The 27,315-nt window shown below is 38.0% G+C and overlaps 1 protein-coding gene across 3 annotated transcripts; it reads right to left on the bottom strand.

Moving 5' to 3' along the window:
• Positions 1-207: 207 nt before the first annotated feature.
• On the bottom strand, positions 208-27,238 carry FHL5 (four and a half LIM domains 5). 3 transcript variants are annotated; one of them, XM_026846255.1, is made up of 7 exons: positions 26,955-27,238; positions 23,887-24,022; positions 8,806-8,987; positions 6,344-6,518; positions 3,853-4,022; positions 1,688-1,874; positions 208-515 (listed from the first exon to the last, which is right to left on the bottom strand). In XM_026846255.1, exons 3-7 carry the CDS (start codon positions 8,980-8,982, stop codon positions 364-366), a joined length of 861 nt encoding a protein of 286 aa, XP_026702056.1. In that variant the 5' UTR covers positions 8,983-8,987; positions 23,887-24,022; positions 26,955-27,238; the 3' UTR covers positions 208-363. The 3 variants fall into 3 exon arrangements, with proteins under 3 accessions (XP_026702056.1, XP_026702054.1, XP_026702055.1); XM_026846253.1 differs by lacking the exon at positions 23,887-24,022 and adding an exon at positions 16,277-16,346 and having other exon boundaries at positions 26,955-27,237; XM_026846254.1 differs by lacking the exon at positions 23,887-24,022 and having other exon boundaries at positions 26,955-27,237.
• Between the last annotated feature and the right edge of the window lie 77 nt (positions 27,239-27,315).

Here is a 27,315-nt window from a genome sequence, read left to right as displayed (position 1 = left end):
TGCTAATGCCTCATCATTAGTTATACACCATACAGACTTTTCACAATCCTCCTTGGTTCATGGGAGATGAAGTGTAAATTTTTAAGCTTCTAACAGCAGAGTGCAGTGTGTTACAAGGAGAAACATACTATAGTCAGATTTTAAATGTATAAGAATCTTTTCTGCATTATTTTCCTAACCAGTATGGGGCTGATTAAATTTTTCTACAAGCAGTTGAGAAGTATGATAGAATTAAACTGCTGTTGAAAAGTTACTTGAATGACTAAATAACTGTTATACCTTTTATATGGTTCTCTTACTGCAGAGTAATGAAGCACATTGTTACAGAGCAAGAATAATGCAGCTGTACAGCTCTCCACTGAGCTATGAAGCAAAGCCACATTCATGACAAAGAACATCATCCTGCCGAGTGAGGAATCCCTGGCCCACCAGCGAGACAGAGCATTTCACACAGTTAAAGCATTCCCCATGCCACTGGCGCTCTTCAAATGAGATAAATTTGGCACCTCCGAGAGCTGAAAGAGATTATGAGAAAGAATGTGAATCCATTTTTTCTCTGGACATCGTCCAGAAACGCAACAGATTGTTTTCTGACGTGTGATCCGGTTGTCATTCACATAGAAAACAAACAAATGAACAAAAATCCATAGTCTGAAGTATCCTGAGGTAAAAAAAAACCTTAAAAGTTAAATACAGTGAAAAATATTTTAAGCAAAGCCACAAGTTGCTTGTTTTCATATCCTATTATGAACAGAATGAGTTTATCAGAATGCCCATTCAGGTTTGCTGATCTTCCCAACAAACTCTCATGAAAATTATTTTCAGTGTGTTGATATGTATAGTTTCTTATAACACTGAGTGAAATTTAGTTATTTCCACCTATGTTTCTTCAAGATGCAGTCTTTTGGAAATTACCAGATTACGATGTTCTTAGTGTGAGTATCTGAAATAAAATATTGGAGGGCTTTGACGTTTGGAGGTTGGTTTGGATTTTTTTTTTTGTTTGTTTTGTTTGTTTTTTTTTGTAAAATCATGCTCTTTTGGGTATTCATCATTTTCTTTGCCCACTTACATATGCTGCATGCACCTGCAGCAAGCGGCCAGTACTTTGCAAGACTTGAGTCCACACATAGAAGTAGAGTGCAGAACACAAGAAAATGCTCTCAGAAAACTTCAGCTACCATAGACTAGTGACATATATGTCTAATTATAAATCATCTAAGCATACAAGGATGGATGCGATAGAGTTTTGCTGCATTTGGCAAGCTTTCTAATTTGACAGCTGTGCCTTACCAGCAGGCAGTTAATTCATGTCCAGTTTGATTACATTTGCATTTAAAAACAAAGCTGAAGACATTACAGACACAAGGGACTTGTGTGTAATGTTCTGGGAAGAGCCAGAAAGTGCCTTTCCTTATATTCTTAAGGATTAATTTTAGTGCAGAAAACACTAAATCAAACAACGGAGGAACTCCTTTCGTCACATAAAACAACTCCTCAGTAGTTAGGGAACATATGTCCTAGCAAGATACGTTACATGTGATGGAGAGAATGTCTCTCTAGGAGTTAACTCCTTCAGTCTTTCATTATGATGGGACTACTTTTAATAATGTTTTTCTAAAGGTTTCTTTTGAGAGGAGACTGATGATTCATCGGTGTCTAGTCCCATCTAGAATATGAGACTCACCTGTAATAGGTTTCTTGCAAGCAGCACACTTCTTAGCATACAATTTGCTGAAACAGTCTACACAGTATGGATCCTCATCTTTGGAAATAAATCTTTGTCCAGACAGTTGGGTTTTACACCCAGCACACACAAAGCATTCTTTATGCCAAGGCTGGTCATGGTAGGTCACTCCCCCAGAAGTTATTACCTAATGTATTGACAAAAAATGAAACAGAGCAATGAAACTTCCTTCAGAAGTCCTTCTAATTGTTTTCTCTCTTCCTCTATGCACAACAGAACAGAGTGTGGTGTCATCAACTCTTTTTCATGTGGAATATCAATTTGACTAACTCTAGTTGAGCTGAACATGCCACTGGTTTGTTATTCTCAATTGTCTATCATATGATAATCTCATGGTTTGTAAAAAACAGGTTATTTTAGGAAATTTTTCTATTATGCATGAGGATAAAGGCTGAGACCATCAGGCATGGTCTCAGAAGAGCAATTCTCAGTGATTGACAGTGGATGAGAGAACTCATGCTGAGATTATGGCTAATCTCCAACTGGAAATTGCATTTTTCTCTCACAACTGAAATAATATTTTAAGTAGGAAGAAAATAAAGAAACAGAAGTGAGACAGAAATGAGATCTAGACTGTCAGAGAATTAAAAATGGTGTTTATCAGTGTCGTCAAACTTCTCATTCCCTGCAACTCTCACAGCCCTCCATTGCTTATTTCTGATTAGGGAAATTTCTAGTTGCTCTAGGGCTTTGGTAAAGAGCTGGTTTCACAGAAGTTGTGAAAGACTGTACAAAGAAATTTCTGTAGAGATACAGATGAGCTGTAAGATAGTATTTCTACTGTCAAGTCACATGCATGCCAGTGAATGAATGAATGAATGAATGCATGCAGTTAGAACAGGAGCATAAAAAGTTGGAGACACTTAAGTAAAATTAGTGGCATCATCAAATTTCCCTGGTGAATACAGTTTCAGGGAAATAAAGAAATATACTGAGTGATGTCAGGCAATAAAAAAATTTAAATAGTTCCCAATCCCCTTAGCATTCCAGTATTGGGCTACTTCTAACTCTCATTTGCTTATTCAGGACTCCAGTTTGGCAATTTAATCTCTTTGGGCTTAGTTCTTATTTATGGGAACTCACGCAAGTTTAAGTAGTAAAATTGGTTTAGCTATTACGTAGTGGAAACATTTTGCATTTCTAGAATTTTTAAGAAGCAAATCCTGATTTCACATAAGTGCTGCTAAGTGCAATGCCTCTACTAGAGAACTTTCTAAAGTTTAACTACTGAAGAAAAAAACAGGCAGCAGATTTTTCTTAAAATAAAAGCTTTTGTTAAAAGTAGAGGTTTACAGATAAACATTAAATAACCACAGAAATTATAAATTATTTGATGAAGTGAAAAAAACCCAACAACTTCCAGAATGGTACAGGTAGGAAAGAATAAGTTAAATCCTGCCATAAAAAAGCAACTTAAAACATTTCCCTAGAGAACAGTATCACATTAGAGTAGTGAAATACTTTGTGTGTTTTGTCAACCAGAGACAATTTTAAAACATGAGAAACTGAGGAGGGATGAATTAATTTATTTGTATTTGGAGGAAGAAGGAAAAATTAATTTGAAATTAAGCTTTCTGGCACTGACAGGTTAAGTGTCATCTATTGAAACACTGGGACTCTTAACTAGTATTATCATAACTGAATATTACTTAATCTGCTTGTTGCCTGATAGATTTCAAGAAAAAAAAACAGGCAGGACTGTGAATGCTTTGTCTGAAGCTTAGGTGGCTTATTATGCATGTGAATATATCTGGAAAATGTTGGAAAGGGAGGCATGTTTATCAAGGCAAAACAAGAGATTGTCAGGAAAGAAGGGTTTTAAGTAACTTCCAGTGAAAAATTCAACCTTTGTCACAAATCATAATAACAAAAGAAACCCAAAGTACTTGTTTTGGTCAATAAGTTTATTTAAAATATAGCCGGGCTTAGATTCATATTAACTAGAGGTGAGAGCAGACACTGTCATAGCTGTCTTTCCAGTGACTGATGCCAAAAGGAAGACCCTGTTCTTACTCTTAGTTCACCAGACATTTTACATGATCCAGCCCCTTCCCATGAGCAATACTGCCTCATTAGAACAATTTTTTCATTGTGTGTTCCATTACCTTTTTGCAAGAGTAGCAATGGTGAGCAAATTGCTTCTCAAAACAGGGCACACAGTAATTCTCGTTGTCTTTGGTGATCAGTGGTTTAGTTCCCAATGGCTGCCGGCAATACTGGCAAACAAAACAGGATTCATGCCAGGAACTTCCCTTGAATTCCATTTTACGGGAACCTGCAAAAACCCAGAGTGAACAATCCCCCCAGATACAGCCTTCTAACATCAATTTTTAAACCTCGGGAATACTCTTGTTTTTAATCTTCTATCTCAGTATTGGATTACCCAAGAAAGCAATTATCCTCAATTTAACAGTTTCTAAGTATCTACTTGAAAATTTCAAGAACACATTCAGCACCATTTGATCGCTTGGCAAAAGATGTTCTAAATTGACTAAACTGTGATTTTTAGAGTCCGTCCTTATATGAATCTTTTAAGGTTACTTCTCTGTGATAGGCTTCAGTTGCTCAGATTTTCTCTCAGACCAGCCAACTCAGTGATGATGTTCAGGTACACAGCACTTTTATAAATTAAAGATTGATTTGATGTTTAATACATTTATTAATGTCTTGCTTTTGTCTTTCTTAAATTAAGGCTTCTTCACTTATAAATGAATTAATTATCTTATTCAGATTAAGCTGTCAAGTTTTTAAAAGTAAATATCTTTTCTGTGATAAAGCGCACTACACTGCTCATAATTTCTGACCTAGATCAATGGTTCTTTTCATCATGCTTACTAGATGCTTTTGATACAGCATAAAGACAGAAAGACACTCAGTTAAATGTCTGCCAGAGGAGTTTTGGATTAGCTCTGTGTACAGGTGCCCTGTACACCTTAATGTAGATGTATAAGTCTAAGGTGTGCATGTATATCTGAGAATGATTTTTGCAGTGACTCTCCACCATCCTCCCCTGCTGGTAGCATCAGACTGCAAAAAGAGGTGCCAGGTGCATTACCATCCGTTCCACATGAAGAAGAGGATCGCTGATATAACTGATTAATCCTGCAATACCTGTTTCCTGGAGTGTGAGGTTAGTGGAGAGAAACTACTGGTTGTATTTAAATATAAAAGCTTTGCAGCTTCCTCCTAGTGATCAGAAGGCTGACTTCATTGTCTTTGCTTACTGGGTCTTCTCAACTCAGAGGTAGCAAGCTGATAACTAAGAAGTCAGTGATTTAGAAACTGGTTGGAATTCCCATGCCACTGCAGTTTTCTATTTGCAGTGTTACTCTTACCCTCAGCACTTGCTGCAAGGATTTAGTCTGCTAGACTCTGAGACAAAATCTGCACGGTGGATATCCAGAGGATAATAATGCAATCCTGAGTCTATTTCAGTACTATTCTCATCACGTTTAGTAAGGCATGCCTATTAGACAACATATTTTTAAACTATATAAAAGTTAAGCAAGATACCATCCTTAAACTGAACACAACTATATTGCCACAGCATTTATTTCTACAGCTTTTACCTGTAATAAGAAGAAAATAAACTCTAAAAATACAAAGCAGTGTTGCAGGTTGAACCACAACATCAGTAACCTAGCATTTATACTAAGACAATAATTCTGCACAGCCCAGACATTATTGTTTGGTGTTAAGATCTACTGAAAAATAAAATTCCTATGTCACTGCAAAATTTCCTGATACCCTTGGCCGAAGATTCCCAAACTAGTAGTCATGAGGCCATGGCAGATAGTTTGCAGCTGTTATTTTGAGTTATACATGTAATCTGTAAAAACATTCAAACATTGAGAGTAGTTCACTCTTCCAGAAGTTCGGGACCCATTTTCCTAAGAAGCTGCTTCATTTTGCCACATACTGTGGCTTCTCTTAGATGCCTCTGCAGAGTCAGTTTTTGGGCAATTTCTCTGTTGTATGAGCCTTACCGGTGTCAATGAAAGGCCTAGATGATGTCCTTCTCATTCGCAAAAGCTGAGAAGCTGTTTAGTGGAAAGTGCAGAATTTTTAAGGTTGCTAATAGCAGGAAGTAAACCTATTGTAAACACCAATGTACTTGTATTCTTTTTAGCAAAAGTGTTGATAATGATTTGAACACAGAAAACAGAAAATATTTCTGACTGAAAGAAATGATATCAAGAACATGACCTCAAGTTCTGGTCAATGTGACAGACAAAAATACAGATGTCTTGTCTAATCTGGAAGTCCTGCTAACGATATAGCCCTGTTTGTCTACCTACACCCACAGTGGGTCATGCTTCCTAAGAATGCAACAGAATCAGGGACTCAACAAGAACACATTTAACAACACATTTAACCCTATTTTGAACTCTAATATTCTTTATAAGGATTCATAAGCCCTGTTGGTGCTAGACCAGAGGGATCTGCCTGCCTTCTCTTCACTGCTGGGAGGGTTCTACACACGAAGGAGAAGTAGTCATCTGAAAGTTGTCCTGAAAGTCAAGGACCTTGTAGCTTGGCTATTCAAGGCTGTGGTTATAATTAAAAATATAGTTCAATTTTTCACTGAAGTCTTACCAGGCATAATGGTCTTCTGACAGTGGAAACACTTAGATGAATATTCATCGGAGTAGCATTCAGTACACAGCAAGACCTCGTCCTTGGCAGCAAATGGTTTCTCCACCAGTGAGCGACTGCATTTGGCACACTTGAAGCACCCCTCATGCCAGTGGCGGCCTTTGTAGGCCAGATCCTTGGAGAAAGTAAGTCCATGTTATTGGAGAAATCTCTTTATAGTGCTTTTATCCCTCAGCTCCTCCCAGAAATAAAGTGAAAAATGGAGAGCATTGGAACGGTGACTTGAAGTGATGACATGTGCATCTAGCGGGAGGTGTGCTCGGAGGTGATATACGTCACTGTACTGGTATATTTTGTAGATCTCTTGCAGAGGCCATTTGGAGCTGCTTTGGCACAGGCAATCATCTTTATGTAACGTGAGAGATATGTTTTTATTAGAAGAATAATTTTATATATTATAGTTGGCCTTCAAGGGGATACAATGATCAACATTTTTAATGTGTGCAGGCCACCTGAGAAGAAGTGCATTCTCTGTGGACGCTGAAATGAATCTCATGTATTTTTTAATGTAACTACTTTTTATTCCAGCTGACACTACATAACGCTAAAGAAAGATCACATTATTGCAGAAAACAAACAATTAAAATCTCATTGAGAGCAAAATGATTCTTAGGAAGATTATTAAAATAAACATTGTTTATGTTTACACCTAATATAACTCCTCCTAAAAACTTGGGAGAAAAATGTTTGTTTAAGACTTGGCAGGCTTAGGGGATGAAACAGCTAACAGTATATGCATGAGACCTCACCTAAAAATTCAGTAAAGAGAGTGAACAGCACATTTTATTTTTCCAAGGTTAAAAAAACAAGGGAAAAATGCACTTCCAGAAAAGGTCTCCACCTTAAATAATAAACCAGACCCTTCCAGGTCTTCTTTATAAGTAAGAAGCACAAAATGGCACAAATCCAATCTCATTTTTCTTCTTTGTCAGATCCCCACCCTTTTAAGGGCTAAAAATGAAATAAATACCATGCTTCATTTCAGGAGGTGCTGAGCACCTACCACTTTAATTTGCTTTAGTTACCACTGTGGACCCTCTAGAAAGTAGGCTATCACCCCAGAGCAGCCCGAGGCAAAGACTGGGTAAGAAGCAGAGGAAAGAGCCAACCTGTAGCACCATGGCAGAGGTGGGACAACCAGCTGTTGATCTCTGTGGGTCACTTTTCTAACTGACACTGGCTTGTTGCACTCCTTTCTTGTTACTATTGCTTCTTTCTCTATTTTTCCTTTCATTCGGTCCAAAGACATGACTTTTTCTTAATGATCTTTGACATAGGTAGTCCTGCCACTTAGTTAATTTTCAATTTTAAAAGTGAAATTCGTGAGCTCAGAGAACATGTTCCCCAGGTCACCCTGACTGGTGCTACGTGTACAAGTTTGCTGTTGAAAAGTGCTGATGAGAGTTTGAGAGGTGCCTTCATCCACATCAGCATTTTCCTTGGATGATTCCTCTACAGTACTGAGCTGTACTCAGACAATGTGCTTTGAAAACCATTAAGTGCTTTGGCCAGGGATGCCTCTCTAGAGGCTTATTTTAATAACTTGCTGACCTTTTATTTCAAAAGAACGTAGGCAAAGCAAGCATGGGGAAAGGTGAAAACTACGAACTGAACTTGGCAAAACAAAGGCATTTTGATAGGTTTCATCTGAACTTAAAATTCAAAGTCAAGTGTACAGACTTTAAATTGAAGTATGGAGTACTGGAAACCCTGTCAAAGACCATAGAGGGACTCATATTACTAATTAACATTCTGAAAAATTGGAGAGGTGAAAGGGAAGCCAAGTTCAGAAACACTGCCACTAACATGCCATCTCTGAGATGAACAAGGTAAGCATGGAATTAAGTTAAAATTAAAATATACATAATTTCAAAATTAATATATACGTAATTTTCAAAAGACAGAGGGAATAACATAAAAATTATAAACATGGTTACTTTTCAGGTTAGCATCTGCATGTTGACACCTATAGTAAAAGTAATTTATGCAATACTCAAAATATATTTTTCAATAGACACCTCTCAGAAATTCCAAAGTGTAATTCAACCTGATCCACTGAATTACACCAGCACCCTACCATCCCTCAAGCACTGTGCACTCTGCAGCCAGTGAACAACTAGAAGTGAAGGATGGAGTCTCGTTGTCATCCACACAGACGATACAGCATCAATGCATGTTTGAGGTAAATGTATGTGCAAATTTCCTAATCTTTGGCACCAGAACTTTCCTATTCTGGGAAAATAGCACTGTTTGTCTCTGTTGCGTGTGGATTTACATGGCTATGCTTAAGTCTCTTCACCAGTACAAGGATATGCAGAGGGTTGGATATAGAATCTGCCATAAAAGAAATAGGATTTGTGTATAATTTAGCAAAGAACAAGAAGTGAAAGAGAAATCTTTACCTTGGAATCACACTCAATAGGTTTCTTGCACTCTTCACAGGGGTTGGCAAATAGGCTCTCATAACATGTAACACAATAAGCGTTTTCTTCTCTTAATGCATATTTCCTTCCACGAAGAGACTGCAGGCAGTAATGACAGTCTGTGTGGTTGCTGGTCATTCTGGTGGGGTTCTCCATGTGATCTGGAAAGATGGAAAATTCATGCAATTCATGGATGACTGTTTGCCTGCTCAGATAAGAAGTAATGCTGCTTTACCTGTGAAAGTTAAGACAGAAGTTTTGTGGTCATTTGCAGTGCTCTAGACTTCTAATGCTGAGCTGTTCCATAATAAAATAGAAGTCTTTAACAATGAATACTGTGTATTGTGTTACTTACATAGTGGGGAGCAAGAAGGTTGCTTCAGCTTAATCTGATGGTATTTACACTGATAGGTCAGATACCTGAAAATGAAGCCATCTTCACATTCTCTACGTTCAACTACTGGAATTATGAGCATTATGTACTGGATTATGAGGCATGGTTTATTCAGAAATCAGGAAATGGAGATAGAAGCAATAGTTCAAAAATTAAACCAGCTGTGGAGTCAAAAGGCCAAAAAGAAGTGGCAAGCACTTTACAGTGTGTTCTTGGCTTTCTCTTGCCATTCTTGCCTTTCTGCTCTTTCCTTCCTTTTCAAAATACCCCCACCTCTACCTGACCCAACAGAAGGAAGAACAGGGATTCCAAACTCTATGGCTGTTATTTGCATAATCCCAGGTGTGCTGCTAACATTTGGTGGCAATGTAGGTGACATAAATGCCCTTGGATAGAAAAAGAGCAAAATATAAACATAAATAAGATAAATCATAACTCAAAATTATAGCTCAAAGAAAGTTTCTCTTGCTGTTATTGGAAATAATTTTCTTTGCTTAAATATGTCTTTACTGCCAGGTTCCATGCTGGCAGTGCCAAAATACTGTAAAACAGATTATATTTCTGTGCCAGACAAGTGCAGGAAATACCACAAATCTATTGAGAGCCAATTGTATGAGTTTCCCATCCTTCAGTTTTCCAGGCTAAAGAGGCTTGGATAAGCATCCAAACCTCAGCTGCTTATAGATCTGCAATACCGAACATTTTAAGGATTGTGGAGATCAAGACTTATTTCAGTCTTCTTGTTGCTGATTGGATCATCAGTGCTTTGCTAAAATTGGGTCTTCATTTCTGGGAATGAAGGAAGAAGAATCCAGAAAGTTCCCAGTGAAATAAATCCAGAAACATCTGCTGGACTCATTGGATTGCACTCTTCATTAAACTCGTCGAGTGTAGCTGCAGCCAGCACCAGCAATCATAAATTACAGAGGATTTGAGAACGACTGGAGAAGGTCTACTAAAATATTTACATATCAGTGACTTTGGGAAGCTGAAATCTTTGCACTTTGAATAACAGTGCAAATTAGTTTCCAGATGCAAAGCCTGAGAGTAGGGAAGAAAGCATATGAAGAACAAGGTTCGAGGGAGTGCTTAACCATCACAAATGGACTAGTTTACATTTAGTCCATTTAGAGTTACTCCCTCATACTTGCTTTTATACAGTCACTGCCTGTCTTAAACCAATGGTTTTAAAAAGGCATTTAATCTTTTTCTGTGTTTCTGCTTTGTGAGACGTAATCAAAAATGATTGTTTGAACTATGAGAAGGAACAATTACTGCAGGTTTCTACTGGCACCAGTGCATAAGGTCAAGCATTTGTTGATCTATTCTTGGAGGGATAGTAGTAAGACAGTGGAAAGGGGGCAGGGAGAGAGGCTATAATGCTAATTTCAGACAGAAGGTAATGACTTGATCATTTGGCACAAGCTATGGAAAACTTGTTGTTCCTGTAAATTGAAAATCTTTTGAGTTGAGTTGATTTACTGTATTTCTGACTGCCCTAAATCTTTGTGCTAGCCAAGACAGGGCGTAGTAAGGAAATCAAATAATCTGTAACTCAGATCACTGGGAAACATGCTTGCTTAAAAATATGTGATGTATTTTATGTGGAATAATACCATAACAGGGCTTGAATCTGGGTTTCCATTTCCTTAAGATCAAATAGAGATCTGTATGTGAAACAAATGGACCCATGTATATGAGAAAATAACATACAACAGCTTGTATGTTTACACAACATGACATAAAATCCAGTGACAACACAGTGCATTTAGTGAACAATCACTACATAGCCATCAGCAAAATCAAAGTTAAGTTTTGCTCATTTTCTTCAGTATTGAAGAAGCAGTATGAACTGGTGGCTAGGGAAACAATCAAGGAATGTTTGTGGTTAACTGGGCTCTGCATTCAAGGTCATATGACAGGCTTGCAATTGGATTTCAGAGGAATTTTCATTCCTTTTTTTTTGTGGGAATTAGAGTTATGAATTGCCTCTGAGGATGACCCTGAGTGAACCACCTTTCTGATCTCCTCCCTGCTGAATCAGTACCTCAGCTTCCCAACACAGTTCGATCTCAGCCTAAAAGAGGAAATAGCAAAATTCTAACAGGTCATGAATGAAGAACTTATGGGGTTTTTTTGTTGCATAAAGATCACCAACAAATAGCTTCAGATATCTGCAGATACATCTCTGTTTTTACATTCTAATGAATGGCAATAGGCTTCTAAGTCATCAAAATCTCTGCATACCCCTCAATTTTCTTTAAAAAGTTATTCTCTTGATTATTATTTTTGTTTTTCCCTAGGAAGCCAGTCAGTTCCAGGAAGCCCAGGTTATGTGCACAAACAAGATCTGCTGTTGTAATGCCTCAGAGCTTCTGAATTTGTAGTGTAATTCTTCTAAAAACCTATATGGATATGGGAGCAAAGTGCCATTACTCTTGTTTTACAGATGCCAGTGGTTTCTTGAGAACATTAAAAGACTACCCCCAAGACCAGAGTCAAAGCCTGGGGGTGTCCTTGAGTTGCTCCTCTAGTAAAATTCTCAAGTTGCCCGAGAAAGTCTTCAGAGTTTGACCACGATGATATAACACCATATTTGGGAATGAAGCAGCCGTGGTATGAAAAAGAATGATGATTTTTGAAAATCTCTTGGCAAAGGTCTGGATAACCTTTGTGAACTACTTTTACCATTAGACAATGAAACAAAATAAGTGAATCTCGTCTCCTCCAGAACCACTTACCCTTGCTCCAATAAATAAGTAATGGTAGGAGCACCACATAGTTAAGTAGAATGTTTTTCTTGTGCTTTGATCCTAATCTCTAGAGAAATATGTTTACTTTAAGTTTGCTGGAAGCTAGACTTTGTGTTTTGAAGGTCAGTTAAGAAATCTCTGGAGGTCTGATGCTATTCACTCACATGGAATGAAACGCTGACTCTAGCATTCCAGCTGCTAACTCGTGTCCTAGGCACAGGGAAAGACTGCAATGTCTTAATTCCTTGGGAAAAGAGGGTTTTGTTATTTAAACTGGAGCAAAGCTAAATACTGTTGGTTTTTATGTATCTAGTAGGCACGGATACATGATATCATCTGTAGTGTTAGCATAGTCCAAGGGGGTGCAGAGAGATGTTGCCAAGGATGTGAGGATATTGCAATTGGAGTCCCTGGGGTCAGATTCAAGAATACAGCAGTGTCATGGTATGAATTATGAAGCAGATGAATATAAAACAACAGAGTTGGCTAGTCTGCCTGCTGTTCCAGCAGATTAAGATAGAATTTAACCTCAACAAATTAGGAGAGGGACTTTCTGTAGAGTCAAATGGTTTCCTACAAATTGCAGAGCACTAGAAGACTTCCAGTAAAGAAAGCTCTAAGAAAATGGTTGTGAAGCTGTGAAACCTGATAAATGTGGAACCATCAGGAAAGGAATATTTGTTTTTTCACTTGAGCTAAAAAGCACAATCACAATGTTAATATATCTCTTAATAATTTATCTTGACAATTTCTATAAATGTATGGTAATCTCCCTTATGTTGTATAAAAAGCTCAGAAACATTAATACGACTTAGATGGGAATATATATATATATGCATGCAGATCTAAACATGCATGTAAAAATGATTTATCTTTTTCTTCATGGTAATTCTAATGGACTGTTTTCCAAGTGGAATAAGACTGCCACTGAAATGAATCTTTGTTTTGTTTAAGAACATATAATGATTGGAATAAGGTTTTGTTAGAGGCACAAGGAAAGAAAAATGATGGCAAAATAAATCATTGCAACAACACTGAAGGATAAGAAAAACAAATTGATCTATTATGAGAGGGACACTCCTGTAAGCCACCCCAGACACTAGATTATTTTCAGTCAAGTACATGCTTTTATCTTGGAATATGGTTTTGCTTATTTGCATGAATTTGCTGACTTCATTTTTTTTTTTTTTTTTTTTTTTTTTTTTTTTTTTTTTTTTTTTGTGTGAGAGCTGCTGAACAATTCATCACATACATTTGCAAAATACATTAGTGACTCAAGGTTATAACTGCATTATAAATCTAATTATAAGCCATTATAAGGAAAAGTTTCTAACAATATCATTTTTTTATAAACAAGTTTCTAACAATGTTTCTTGATTTTTCTGGATGCCTGCTACCTCCCAGAGGTTTTAATCTGTTATTAAAAGTCCTGACACCTCAAAAAAACCCAAACCATAAGATAAATGTATGATATATTTTCAAAACACTAGCAATACTCTTGCTGTCTCTTCCCTCCCTTAGAGTAACTGCAAGTTTCCCAGTGATAACTTTAAGTTATACTTGAGTGCTTAAGGGTACTAGAATTTTTACTCTTCTAAAAATGGGTCAAGAAGCAATAGGAACCAGGACACATATTACAGATCAAGTCAAATCAAGTGTCTGTAGGAAATCAGAGACACAGCCATTAACTTTGAACAAGTTGTTTTATCTCTGTGGTGCAGCACAGTAATACTCAGGTCCTGGAAGCATCTGAGTAGGCACAGAGCTCTCACTGATGAAGTTCTGCTTTAAGTAGCCGGGATGGATTCCAACCAGGATGGTGATGTAACAGTCTGACTATACTGATTCAAGGTCCACAAGTGACATGGTTTTGATGGACCGTCTAAGCAAAGCAGCTCATCTAGAGGCTGATCTAGTAACCACACCATACTGCATTGTACCATGTTTACACACCCCACAACCACAAGCATAAAAGACATCTGGCTTAACTAGGGGATCGAAGATCTCAGGAATTCTGTAATTTTCTCCTTAACTGGTATTGCTGTCTGCTTTGTTTATAGCATGCCAACTCAAATGGTGTAGTCATCTAAATTCTTCCTTTATTCCAGTACAGCATGATATACTACTTACCTAAACTTCAACCTAGGACAAATTAGAGCCGTGAAAGTAGGTCAGCTAAGCATTCACAGTGGTACAGACATATAGAAATGCTGTTACAGAAAAGACCTGACTAGTCTATGCCCCTCAAACTCTCTTTACTAACTACAGAGGAGGTTGGAATAGTCTAGCACCGTTACCTCTGTGGTAATCTAGGTATTTTCTTTAATTTATAGACCCATACAATGATAGAATAATTTGGGTTGGAAGGGAACTTTGCAGGTCATATAGTCCAACCCCCTTGCAAAGGGCAGGGACATCTTCAACTAGACCAGGTTGCTCAGAGGCCCATCCGACCTGACCTTCAGTGTTTCCAGGGATTGGGCAGCCACCACCTCTCTGGACAATCTGTTGCAGTGTTTCAACACCTTTGTTGTAAAGAATTTCTTCCTTATGTCTAGTCTGAATTGACCCTCTTCCAGTTTAAAACCATTACCTCTTGTCCTATTGCTACAGGCCCTACTAAAAAGTCTGTCCCCATCCTTCTTATAAGCTCCCTTTAAGTACTGAAAGGCCACAATAAGGTCTCCTCAGAGCCCTCTCATCTTCATGTTCAACAACCCCAACTCTCTCAGCCTTTCCACATAGGAGAGGTGTTCCATCCCTCTGATCATTTTTGCGGCTTCCTCTGGACCCACTTGAGCAGATCCATGTCTTTCCTGTGCTGAGTACCCCAGAGCTGAACACAGGACTCCAGGTGGGGTCTGACCAGAGGAGCAGAATTACCTCCCTCGACATGCTGGTTATGATTCTCTTGATGCAGCCCAGGATATGGTTGGCTTTCAGGGCTGTGAGTGCACATTGTTGGCTCACGTCCAGTTTTTCAACCACCAGTTCCCCCAAGTCCTTCTCTGCAGGGCTGTCAAAATCCCTTCATCCCTCCAGCCTGCACTGATACTAGGGTTGCCCCAATCCATGTGCAGGACCTTGCCCTTGGCCTTGTTGAACTTCATGAGGTTCATATGGGCCCACTTCTCAAGCCTGTCTAGGTCCCTCTGGATGGCATCCCTTACCTCAGGCATGTCAACTGCACCACTCAGCTTGGTATCATTTGCAGACTTACTGAGGGTGCACTCAATCCCACTGTCTATGTCACTGATGAAGATTTTATAACAGTACTGGTCCCAATACAGAGGGACACCACTCATCACTGATTAATCCACAGAACTTTCACCAGTGGCATTCAACATGTCCAGTACAACTTGTACTTGCTACTGAGAGCAGCCTGAACAATATATAGTTGGCAAATTCGAATTAATGGCTCTCTATGCATCTCTCCTAATGGATATTCTTCCTCTACCGTAAACCTTGCTAGTGGAGCTCAAGAATTACCATCACAGTAAACCCACTGTACAGAGAAATTAGGGGTCAGAAATAAGCGTGTTTAATGCAGTAGCTGAAAGCCAGATTTTTTTGGAAGAAGGGAAAGGAAAAATTGCTAACTGGCTACAGAACTAAACCTCGATTATTTGTTGGATTTTTTTTTTTTTTTTTTAACTAAGCAACATATGAGAGTCAGGAAGTGCAATTCACCATTTAATACAAGTGCTACAATGGTGCCCAGAGATTCCAGTCCAGAATAAACGGCCCTATTATTCCAAACACAACAAGCTTGGCTGATCAGCAGTATTGCTGGTCAGTAATGCAGCTCCATGTTTAAGTAGAGACAAACTGTCTTTGGAATGCTTGGTATTGATTCAAGTCTCTCCCAAGCTATTACCTAGGAATACAAAACCTTTTAATCTGCTCAGATTCCTGCGTGTCATCAATATTTTCACCAGCAGCAGTACATGAAAAAAAAAAAAAAAGTAGGGTTAATGCTATGACTTAGATAATTTATTTCATTTTTCTGAAATCATTCTTACCCACATTTTTTTACAGGTTTTCACGTAGTCTGATAGAGCCAGAATTTTCTCCTGTGTCCATTATGGGGCTCATTCTTTTCTTGCTACTCTCAGATTTATAGAATCAAATGAAGCAATGAAATATTTCAGCTGTGCATTGCTGTACCTTTTCATATAAAATTCTGGCAGTATTCTTAGTCATATTCTATATTCAATGATAAAACAGGTTTGAGTATTGCACCTGGTACAAAAGGTCCATATGATAAAGTATTCCCAAATTAGCTGGTGAGTTGTATACTCACAAGTCATTTACACAGTTTTAAAATTATTAGCTTCAGCTGTCCAAGTTCCAAAAGCAAAGCATCCATGAGCTTAAGATGTGGATGAGAAATCATTAGTGAATTCTAGGTACAAAGTTAAAGAAGACAATTTAAAATAGTGTCATTAGTGATATACCCCAGGGGTTGATGTTGGAACCAATAGCATTCAACATTTTCATTAATGGCCTGGAGATGTGACATCTCCAACCCACAACAAACTGGCAGATGACACAAAACTGAGAGGAGTGGCTGACAGACCAGATGGGTGTGCCATCATCCTGAGGGACCTCGCCAGCCTGGAGAAGTGGGGTGAGAGGAGTTGCATGAAGTTCAGCAAGGAATAACTGCAGGTACCAGCACATGCAGGGGGACAACCAGATGGAAAGCAGCCTTGCAGAGAAGGATCTGGGGGTCCTGGAGGACACCAAGGTGAACATGCACCAACAACATGCCCTTCCATATAAGAAGGCCAACAGCATCCTGCAGGACATTAGGAAGAGCATTGCCAGCAGGCCAAGGGAGGTGATCCTTCCTCTCTGCTCAGCACTAGCAAGACACATCTGGAGTGCTGGGTCGAATTCTGGGCTCCCTAGTACAAGAGAGGTATGGAGGTACTGTAACGAGTCCAATAAAGGTCCATAAAGGTGACTAAGGGACTGGAGCATCTCTCCTATGAGGAAAGGTTTGAGAGAGCTGGGACTATTCAGACTGGAGGAGAGAAGACTCAGAGAGGTTCTTATCATTGTGTACAAATACCTGTAGGGAAGGAATGAAGAAGAAGCAGTCACGCTCTCTGTGGTGCCCACTGAAAGAAGAAAATGTAGTTGGCACAAACTGAAATACAAATGATTCCATTTAAACAGGGAAAAAAACCCCAACATTTCACTGTGAGAGTGGTTGAACACTGGCACAGGTTTCCCAGAGAGGCTGTGTAGTCTCCATCCTTGGAGATATTCAAAACCTGAATGGACATAGCCCTGGGCAATCTGCTTTAGGTAATCCTGCCTAAGCAGGCAGTCGGACTATATGATATCCACAGATCCCATGCACCTCAACCAGTCTGCTGAACGATAAGAGAGGGGGTGAAAGAGTCCACAAAACCTCAGTATTTTGTTATAGGCATTTGAACAGGAGTGGGGTCATTCCCATAACAACAAAACAGGTCTCCTCTAGATGACTTACTGTGAGTTCCTAACTAGAGATGCGCATAGTCTAAATGGGTGAGAAATGCTATTGCTTTCAGCTGTAATATTTACATACTTGAAGCTGAATGCATGCTTTAGAGCTTTGCTGCATATATCCTTGGAGCAGAGATTTTGAAAGATATTTTCAAAGATAATAAAAAAGTGTTTTTAAAAAAGCATATTACTTTCTTCCTTACAAATAATTTCAATGTTTCCTGATACTTCAAATCTGGTAAACATAGTCTCTAAATCCTTCTCGATTGAAATACATTCAGTGGAATTGCATGAATTTGGTTAAGGAGGAAAGAGCAAAGGAAACTAGTGATTTTAGAAAATTTCTGTCAAAGAAAAAAAACAGTTTCCATAGATCCAGCATTTCCATAGGGATAAATCACTTTCAACATTCTCAATTCCCAGTCCTGTGTAAAATTAAGACACACGCATGTTATTTTCTGTGTTGTCACTGAGTGTGAAACACAATCAATGTGTCCTTAGTCAACCATCCTGATACTTAGATAAGTACTGCCCAAAAACTGGGTCCTTTTTGATGGAAAGGACTTACCAGCTTGTCTGCAGTATCTGGTTTACCACAGTAAAGATTTTGTTATTTTTGTTGTTACAGGATGGTGCAAGTCAAAACTTTTCTTCAGTGATCATTTTAAATTTTAAGCTGCTGTTAAATGTTACAGACCGTGCTACAGAAGAGATATAAAGGTCTGGATGCCTGCAGTAACTTTGGCTATTTCAGTGACTTGGCTCAGAAGGGTGTAGGCAGTGCTCTGCTTCACCACGCAGCCACTGCCCTGTGCAGAACAATGAGAAATAAAGGAGAGTTTGGGGCACTGACATCTACATTAAATACATTTCTTACCAGGACTCAGCAGGGAAAGCAGATCTGAAAATTATTCTGTGATGACTTAAAGACTATGCAAGGGAAAATGTCTATAACTGATATTTTTTTTTTTTTTTTTAGTTCAGCAGTGTACTGGGTCTGGCTGAACTGGAATTGGTTTCCCCCTACAGCAGCCCTCACAAGAAGGTACAAGAGATGGCTAGGCAACAACCTGCTCATGCCGAAAGTTTCTTAATGCCTTTTAGAGAATTAAATTCATGTTCTGAAATCTGAGCATTTATAAGCATTGAAAATTAATATAAAAGTTATTTCATCAGGGTATTTTTGGAAGAAAAAGCTTGATCCAAAATGCCTTAACACTTTTATTTTTAAAATTTTCATGTATTTGAATAGAAAATATTTGTGAATTTAAAAACCCCACTTCATTGAAAATGTGTTTGTTTTAGAAAAGTAGGATTCAGCAATGTGAAATTTGACTGAAAAATTTGGTCTAAAACAGATCTTAAATTCTCAGCAGAAAAATTTCTAGTAAAAACTTAAATTTTTGATCCACAGTTAAAAATTTAATTTGAAGAAACAATTTTATAGCTTTTATTCTTGGAAAAAAAGATGTGAATCAGAGTGTTCTCATTTTGAGGGAAGAAATTTGGTAGGACGTTTAAACGGAGTTACAGGTTCTTCAATTAAAATGGCGGGAATCTAGAGAATAATGTATTCTACTTGCATGAAAATATTAATGTGTTTTCCTTCTATCAACCTACAACCCAGGAAGTACTAAATGTCTTTGAAAAAGAAACATTAAATATTTGGGGCTGAACTGGTCAGGATGACAACGGATCACTGAGGTCACAGCTGATTTCACAGCTGATTTCTGGCAATGAATACAAAGTCTTCCCCACTACCCTTTCGGCTTGTTTTTTTCCAGTTGCCTTTCCTGCCTCCACCCTCACATAAAAACCCTTAATTATGGAAAATACTTCAAAAAGTACTTAAGTAAAAGTTACAAATGAAGACATATGCTGAAGTCCTGATCTGAGGCTTTTACCAGTGAGTCAATGGAGAGGTAATGGCTTCAAATTGCGCCAGGGAAGGTTTAGAGTAGATATTATGAAGCATTACTTTACAGAATGGGTTGTTAGGCATTGGAATGGGCTGCCCAGGGAGGTGGTGGAGTCCCCATCCCTGGAGGTGTTTAAGAGTCGGGTCGACATAGCGCTGAGGAATATGGTGTAGTTGGGAACTGTCAGTGTTAGGTTAATGGTTAGACTGGATGATCTTCAAGATCTTTTCCAACCTAGACAATTCTGTGATTCATGCCCAGTGTGCAAATCAGAGCAGCACTTCTGAGCAATCTGCTAGAACAGCATCTGCACATCAAACATTTGCCTCCTGATGCCCCTCTATACAATGCACAGAAGTTAAAATGCCTGCACAGCTGAGCAGAAGTCCACCAGGGAAACAGCAGCATCTTAGCAATACACTAATACCACTGGGCAGGAACACATATACCTGGAAATGACACAAGCCTGCCTTCGGGACTGAAAGCTTTTCTGGGGAAAACAATAGCAATAGGAGATGATGCCTGTGGTACAGCAGGGAGTGAAGTGCTTACAGGCCATGAAACAAAACAGGCTTGCCACTAACAAGAGGCAACAGAGCTTCAGTAGGCAATGCTGATGTTGACTGCAATCTTTAAGTTCTTAGTAAAAACAAGGCCATTTCTTGTCTTTGCAGATGCATCAACTACAGAGACTGGATTTCCCTCATCCTTACATTTTATTTCAGGGACAGAAAGGCAGATAAAGAGTACTCTGTCTTGTGAGAACGGGTGCATCACATGACTTAAAATCCTTTTAAAAAACCTAAAAAGCTACAACTGACTATGCAGTATAACTTTTTCTAGTTGGATTCTTTAAGAGCCTGTGACCTACTTTAGCACTGCTTTGAGAAATAAAATGAGCAATAAGATCAGCAGCAGCAGCAGCAATGTTAGCAGCAAGCTAAAATTGGAAAGGATTTTCATTACTCTATTTAAAAAAAAAAAAAAAAAAAAAAAAAAAAAAAAAAAAGACCTTGTTCCCCCAAAACCAAACATAAATCCCTCAAGTGGTAATAAAGCATCTGCTGCAGTGGCACAGCCTTCTCCTTTTCGCTCCCAATTGCACTATGCCAACCTGACCTAGTTTTCTGAGGAAAAAAATAAATTGAGCTGCAGCACTTCTGTAATAAAAATATTATACTTTATCAAAATGAAGCAAATGTAAAGATTTCTGATCTCAGCCCTGTTAAAAGATTGTCATGAGCTAGGTGGCATTACAGCTTAGGAGAAGCAAGGGCTGCATGTACAGAGTATTGGTATGTAAGATCCCTACATCAGTTATTATTGTTCCCAGGTATTTAGATGTGTAGACTCAATGAATGGCCAGTTTTATTGCTTGCAGAGCTCCATCAGTCTTGGTTGCCACCTTCCTACCAAACTTTTCACTGAAAACAGAGATGATACGGTTCTGTAGACAAGCCCTGGATTGCTTATTACATTCACAGAAATCCTAGTTTCTGAAGCCACTGCTGTATACAGTCTAAGAAATGTTGACAACTACAAATGTAGTATATATACCCTCTCTTCACGTTCTATGTGAGCTGTTTAGGGAGACCATTGCTGTGGCAGTTTCCTCTTCGTGTACAGGAACTGCATGATGTGCCCCCATGGACCTTCCCAAGGGAAAATGGGCTTCAAGATGGATCCTGGCCCAAGAGGCAGGATCAAGGAGAGAAGGAATGGGCAGAAACATTGAGTAGAGTTAGCAACAGCCTGATCTCAAAGCAAGGACTACCTATGAACTTTGCATTCTTGCCGACAATTAACACAGTAGGCATTGCTGTGATATCTAGCAGTAATGATCTTCTGCAATTGCACAATCTTTGGAATACAAGGATCCAAAAATAACACAGCCTTATTAAAAGACTTATGCATATATTGCATCTGCTAGGTGGACAGACCATTAAAACTCCAGTGTAGTGAAGAAAACCTGAAAGATGTGGTAGATACTCTTTGTATTCTACAGCTTTTACAGCAATGAACTGGTTATACAATATAATGGAGACAGAGGGCAAGAAAGGTTTCCAGGAAAGCACACAGCAACCAATCAACATGAAATTACACTGTGGATGTTCTTAAGCAGAATTATTTAACTTACTTCTACTTCCCCCTAAGTGTTAATGAGCATCTTTAATGCTAATGCTTTGTGAAGGTGCTTCTCTTAGAACAGGACTCCAGGAATACTTGCATATGTATGTAAATGAATGTAGCCAAATAATTTCATTCTATTCAGAAATATCAAACTAGGTGATTTAAGATTTTCTGGATAAGATTTTTAACTCTGCACATTAGGGTTGAGTGTCCTCATATCTATTCCAGAGCACTAGGCACAATTCATTTACAAATTCTCAACACCTGCACCAAGGTTGCAGTAACAAACTAGTACAATTCAGCTGTGTGTATACTTCACTGAAGATGTGGAATTATAGCAGAGTGACTTTTCCCCTTCATTTTCTGCACTGTATTTGTTTTAAACACACTGTAAAGCTGGAAAACCTTATTAGTTTAACCATGCAGGTACGTTAAGGGCAGGCTGCTAGTCTTTGGGCTAGGGCGGGGAAAAAAAAGATAAAATATTCAGGTAAATACATTCTTTTACATGTCCTGTGTTCACTGTTGATAGTATACCAGCACATTTCTTTCTGACACAGCAAAAGGATCTATGACTCACAATGTAAAAACTCAGTTCTAGGAGACAAAAGGACTTCTGAGGTCAGTGAACCCCTTTAGGAGAGGAGTTGATGGCAGAAAGGGCAGGAAACAGAGGTCTTTGGCTTCTTGTTTGTCCTCTACCAGGGAGAAAAAATAACGGAGTGTCACTAGGATGAGTACAGAAAAAAAGTTGGCTTTGGTTTTCTGTTTTTGTTTTTTCTTTTCTTTAAATATATGGCTTTGTGCATCATCCATTAACCAGGAAAAAAAAAAAAAAAAAGTTAATTGAAGACCTCTTGAACCTTGAGTAGTTGAGTAGATAATGTCCTGTCAAATAAGGTAGAGCATATCATGGCATCAACTCTGTTTTAACTTCAGTCCTCATGTACTGTGAGCAGCCACATCGACCAGTCCTTAGAGAGACTCAGCCCTGGATTCTGTTCATGTCCTTCTTTACCTGCTTTGCCTACTCAGGGTATTAGGTCTGCTCAACAATTACATGACTGGGTATCCTAATATTTGCCTTAAGCCTTAAAATCTCTGTGTCAGACATTAAACATCTTTCTATTTTAACATAGTCTATCTTCCTAAAAGTGGCTATGATTTAAAATTAGATCCTGCAATGAGCAGACCATGGTATTCTGTCTGTCTTTATTATGATGTGAGGTTACTGACCCTTCAGTTACTGCCCTGCTGGGATTTTTGTAATGTCCTGGCACGTGAAAAGGTCCTTTTTTTGGTTTTGGCACTATGACTTTCAGAGTGGATTTCTTTCTACAATCATAAATACATGCTATCTAAAAGCTAGTTCCACTGTAAGATTGCTCTATTTTGATTAAAGGAAAGCTTATGCGAACACCCAAGATAGTCAACATATGTATCAGAGAAATAAAAAACATCAGTAAAGTATTAGAATTCTGGAAGAAATTTGGTAAGAATGAAGAAATTCCTAACATTTAGGAACATTTTGAAAACATGCTATTTAACTCAAGGGTATTGTGGAACAATGAGTCCACTGAAACTCATAAAGTCTATTCAAGTGAGGATGTGAAGCCTGACACATAGCAACCATCTTTGCAAACCTAGAATGGAATTGACCGGTTTCAGTATGGGAGGATGCTCAGAGTCCTTAACTCTGACCAGTTGTGGTGGATAAGGTCAGTCAGAGGAGGAGGAGAGTGGTAAGCAGCAGAAGAAACTGAATTGTATTTGTTCCTTAATGCAAGTTCTTTTGCTAATTTCTGTTAAATTCAGTAAATGTTTTCAGTAAAAAGTCTAAGCAAGTAATTAAGAATTCTGCTACTGTATTTTAAAATACCCCAAAATGTTTTGAGTTTTCAATTTGAAATATTTTTCAATGTCTTCAATTTTCAAGCACCAAGCTAAACAAAGACTGACAATTAGATCAGCATGAAAGTTTTTCCTCTAATCTTTTCATTTTTTTTTTTCATGCAAATAGAAACCCAGACTCACAGAACTCTAATTATGCCACAATTTTGCATGTTACAATACATAAATGAATCATGATGTGGCTGAATTTGAAACTTGAAGAGCTCACTCGAGGAAGATTGGGTTCCCAATAAATAGATACACAACCTAATACTTTTCTGGGCTTCTGATAAATAGAATTATAACCTAACACTCTGAAGTATTTTACAGCTTTCCTTTCAAAGGCTTCAGAATGCTTTTCTAACAACAATAATAAAGTAATCCTAAAACACAGCTGTGAGATACTTGTTTACATAAAAGGTTAATACTTGTCAAAGCAAAAAGTAACTGACTCACACAAGGTCAGAGAGCAAACCTGGAGGATGGGACGAAGCAAAGCCAGTGGCTACACCTTTGCCATTAGATGGGTCTGCTCATCAGGCTGTGTCCATGGCACTGGCCCAGATAGGCAAAAGCACTTTACGAAGCTCGTCGGTGGTCAACCTCCAGTGCTAGAAGTAGAAAACACTTCTAATATTAGCTGAAGCAATAAAATATTCCAGTTGTGAACTTTGCAATTGTCCTTAACTACTCTGAGTTTTTTTTCTTACACATTACATAAAATGTTTGGGGTTGAATTTTTTTCCAGTTTTGTGTCAGACCTCTCAGGGCTACAGTGGTTGAGAGAATTCCTAGTTATGAAGGATTTTCCAGTGAATTTGGGTTGTTTCCAGACAGTTTTGGATATCATGGGTTTGAAGTCATTTTTTACTCTCCAGTGTAACAAATCTGGTTTACAGATGGGGAACTGAGGCACAGAACAACTTGCTAGAGGTCACTCTAGACTGAATTGTGGTCTCCTGTGTATGTGCTCTGTCAACAACTATGCCGTGCTCTCACTAGTTCATTCCTTCTATCAATTCTGCTATCTGTGCACAGACACATTACAGAAAAATGAGTATTTTTCTGACGTATCAAGCATCTAAGAGTGAGGCCAGAAATGAACTAGGGAACTCTGTTCAGATCTGTTATCAATAATATGCTGAGATGTGCAAGAATTTATCAGCCCTTATAGAGATCTAGAAAAATTCAAACTTAAAGGTAACCATGGCTGAGAAGAAAAGTAACCTACTGTCATGAATGAAGTAGAACCAAAGAAAACTCTGAGTCTAAGAAAGGGAAACAAAAAGGGATGATAGCTGATACATGCTGCACAATATCAGAGAAGAATGGGGATATTCACAAAAGCTAACCTAAGCCTACTGAGGCTAATGAGCAAGGCATTTTTTATAGTTAAGAGAGAGATAAATTCCTCTCCAGGGCAATTCACAGCTGAAACTTAAATTAGCCATCATTATAGAGGCAACCAAGGGAGATTAGTTAGCCTTTGTAACAGTCTTGTCCCTCACTGTACCTCTGCTATAGAATTTTATTAACTTATTTTTAATACATCAGTGTTTTTGGAGTAATGCTTGCATACTTCTATAAAACCATCCTCTTACATTTTACAGGAAAATACAAATGTACGAAACAAGGAGTTCACAGACTCCTTTCTCAGTGGAGCTGCACGCCCTGTTCCCAGAAGAATGAATTCTGCTGCAGGAGTGCAAGTGGAGCATCGGCAGCATTTTGCCATGCCAACTTCCAAACTTGGGGCTCTAGAGTTTTTAACAGAACAGTTGAACTGGAAAACATTAAATTTTATGAGCATCCTAGAAATAGTCATAAGACATCATCTTACCCTTAACTGGCAGGGAAATGTGCAGAAAATCGCAGGTCAGTTTTATTCCTCAGGTGATCTAAAAGCCTGAACAGCATCTAGAGCTTGTTCAGTTGACAGGGGGACTGCTCATTTGAACAGGGTCAGAATTTCACCCTCTGTTTTTCACTTGACATTTTGAAGTATGCTGGTTACGATTTTCACATTTCTTTCTGTCTGTGCATGGTTAGGTAATTCTAAATGGGCTTTTTTGTTTGTTTGTTGAGAAATAAAACTCAGATATGGAAAAAAATGAAGAAAGCTGGCCTTATTGGTATATAGTCCACAGAACATGTCTTACCAAGTCCACGAAAAACATACACTTCATAAAATATGTCTGCCTGCAGTAACCTGGAGACACCACAGGTCACAACTGATCAGAATCTCTTCCAGGCAGCTTCTGATTTCATATTGTTCTAATCTTACAAAGGTTAGCATACCATCTTAAGTTTCTACCAATTACATAACTTTGAACTGAAGTGACTTTTGTGACACTAATAAAACGACATGGCAAGACCATCAGCAATCTGCTATAATGTTAATATATTAAAACTGTTATAGCCTGTTCTGCTAAAATACTCTAGAAATGTCAACTATTCACAGAAGCGGAAGAAAAATATGGGTGAAAATATTACACACAAACAAAAAAAGGCATCCAAAACCTGTTTTCTAAATGTAAGAGATTTTGTGCCCAGCTCTAGATATAAAATCAGATCTTCTGAAAACAGGGACAGTTAAAGAAATACAGTTTCAAACATTCATATTATTGAAATTATATTCAGTAGTTTTGTCAAAATTTAATTGTAAACTTATTATCAAAACTGCTATCATGAAATCAGGTAGCAGTACAATTAATATACACAGACTTCAATTTAAGGAGTATTTCCCTCGTTATCCACGCTTCTTCAATTCTGCAATATAGGCACACTATTTCAGTAAGCAGTGGTATACTCTTTCTCTTCAAATTCCAAACCAAAATTATGATCCTGAAAATGTGATAGCTAAAAGATAAAACAAGTGTCTTACAGAGAATCTGGAGATAATACTTGATTTTTATAGCAAGCCAAAATATTGCTATGAACACCAGCTTGGAAACTGGTTTTATTAAAAAAAAAAAAAAAAAAAAAAAAAAAAAAGCGAGAACAATCCATGCTAGGTGTTAAAATTAGTTGTTAGTTAGAAACAACTGACTAAGTTGTTAGTTAGTTAGTTAGAAGTTGTTAGTTAGTTAGTTAGAAACAACTGACTTACCTTATCAGAAAGGACACTATCTAGAAAGTTTTCTTGCAACAGCAAATAGCTATGAAAGCTTGCTAAGAAATAAAAATGGCGATTCAAATATCACAGCAAACAGCATATACTTTTTCTGTTGGCTTGTTCTTTGACAAAATTAATCCTCATCTCATTACAAAGGAAGCCTCAAACAATCTACCTGCAAATTAATGAGTGAGCCTATTACTAAAATGAAAACAATTGCATCAAAAAAAAAAGTGTGGTATCTCTTTTGGTACACAAAAGAAAAAAAAATTGATATATGTAGAATTTTGCATCTTATCAAATTAGCAGTTTTGTGTCTGAAAAAGTTCCTGCTTACTTGCTCAAAATGTTAAACTAGTTACCTTGTATACTACCACATTTAAACATCATCAGATAAAGAAATAATGGAAAAGAGCCTCAATACTCACATTTGGTTTTAAGCTGCTTCTCTTGGTAACTTGTGCAGCAAAATAAAGGAAGAAATAATTACACGTCTTCACAGAAACAAGCATTCATCAAGTCCAAAAGAAACAGAACACTTTGCCAGAGCTATTTGAGGGTCCCATCAGAATTTGGCTGGATAGAGGAAGGCTGAGGGTCAGTTTGTTTCCCTTAGACCTCATGACATGCAAATAGCTGGCTGCCTCACCACTGAATCAAATCATTCTTTGACATAGTGTGTTTACAAATTGCAAATACATACCATGTAGGAAGTTCTTAAAGGAACATATTTCAGACAGTTGTCCAAAGAAAAAAGGCACTTCTATTAAAAAACTAATCACCCCCCCC

This window comes from Athene cunicularia, assembly GCF_003259725.1.
Source record: "Athene cunicularia isolate RWA chromosome 3 unlocalized genomic scaffold, athCun1 chr3_part1, whole genome shotgun sequence".
NCBI lineage: Eukaryota > Metazoa > Chordata > Aves > Strigiformes > Strigidae > Athene > Athene cunicularia.
The sequence above is the reverse complement of the archived record's forward strand: the minus strand, read 5'-3'. Positions and strand labels throughout refer to the sequence as shown.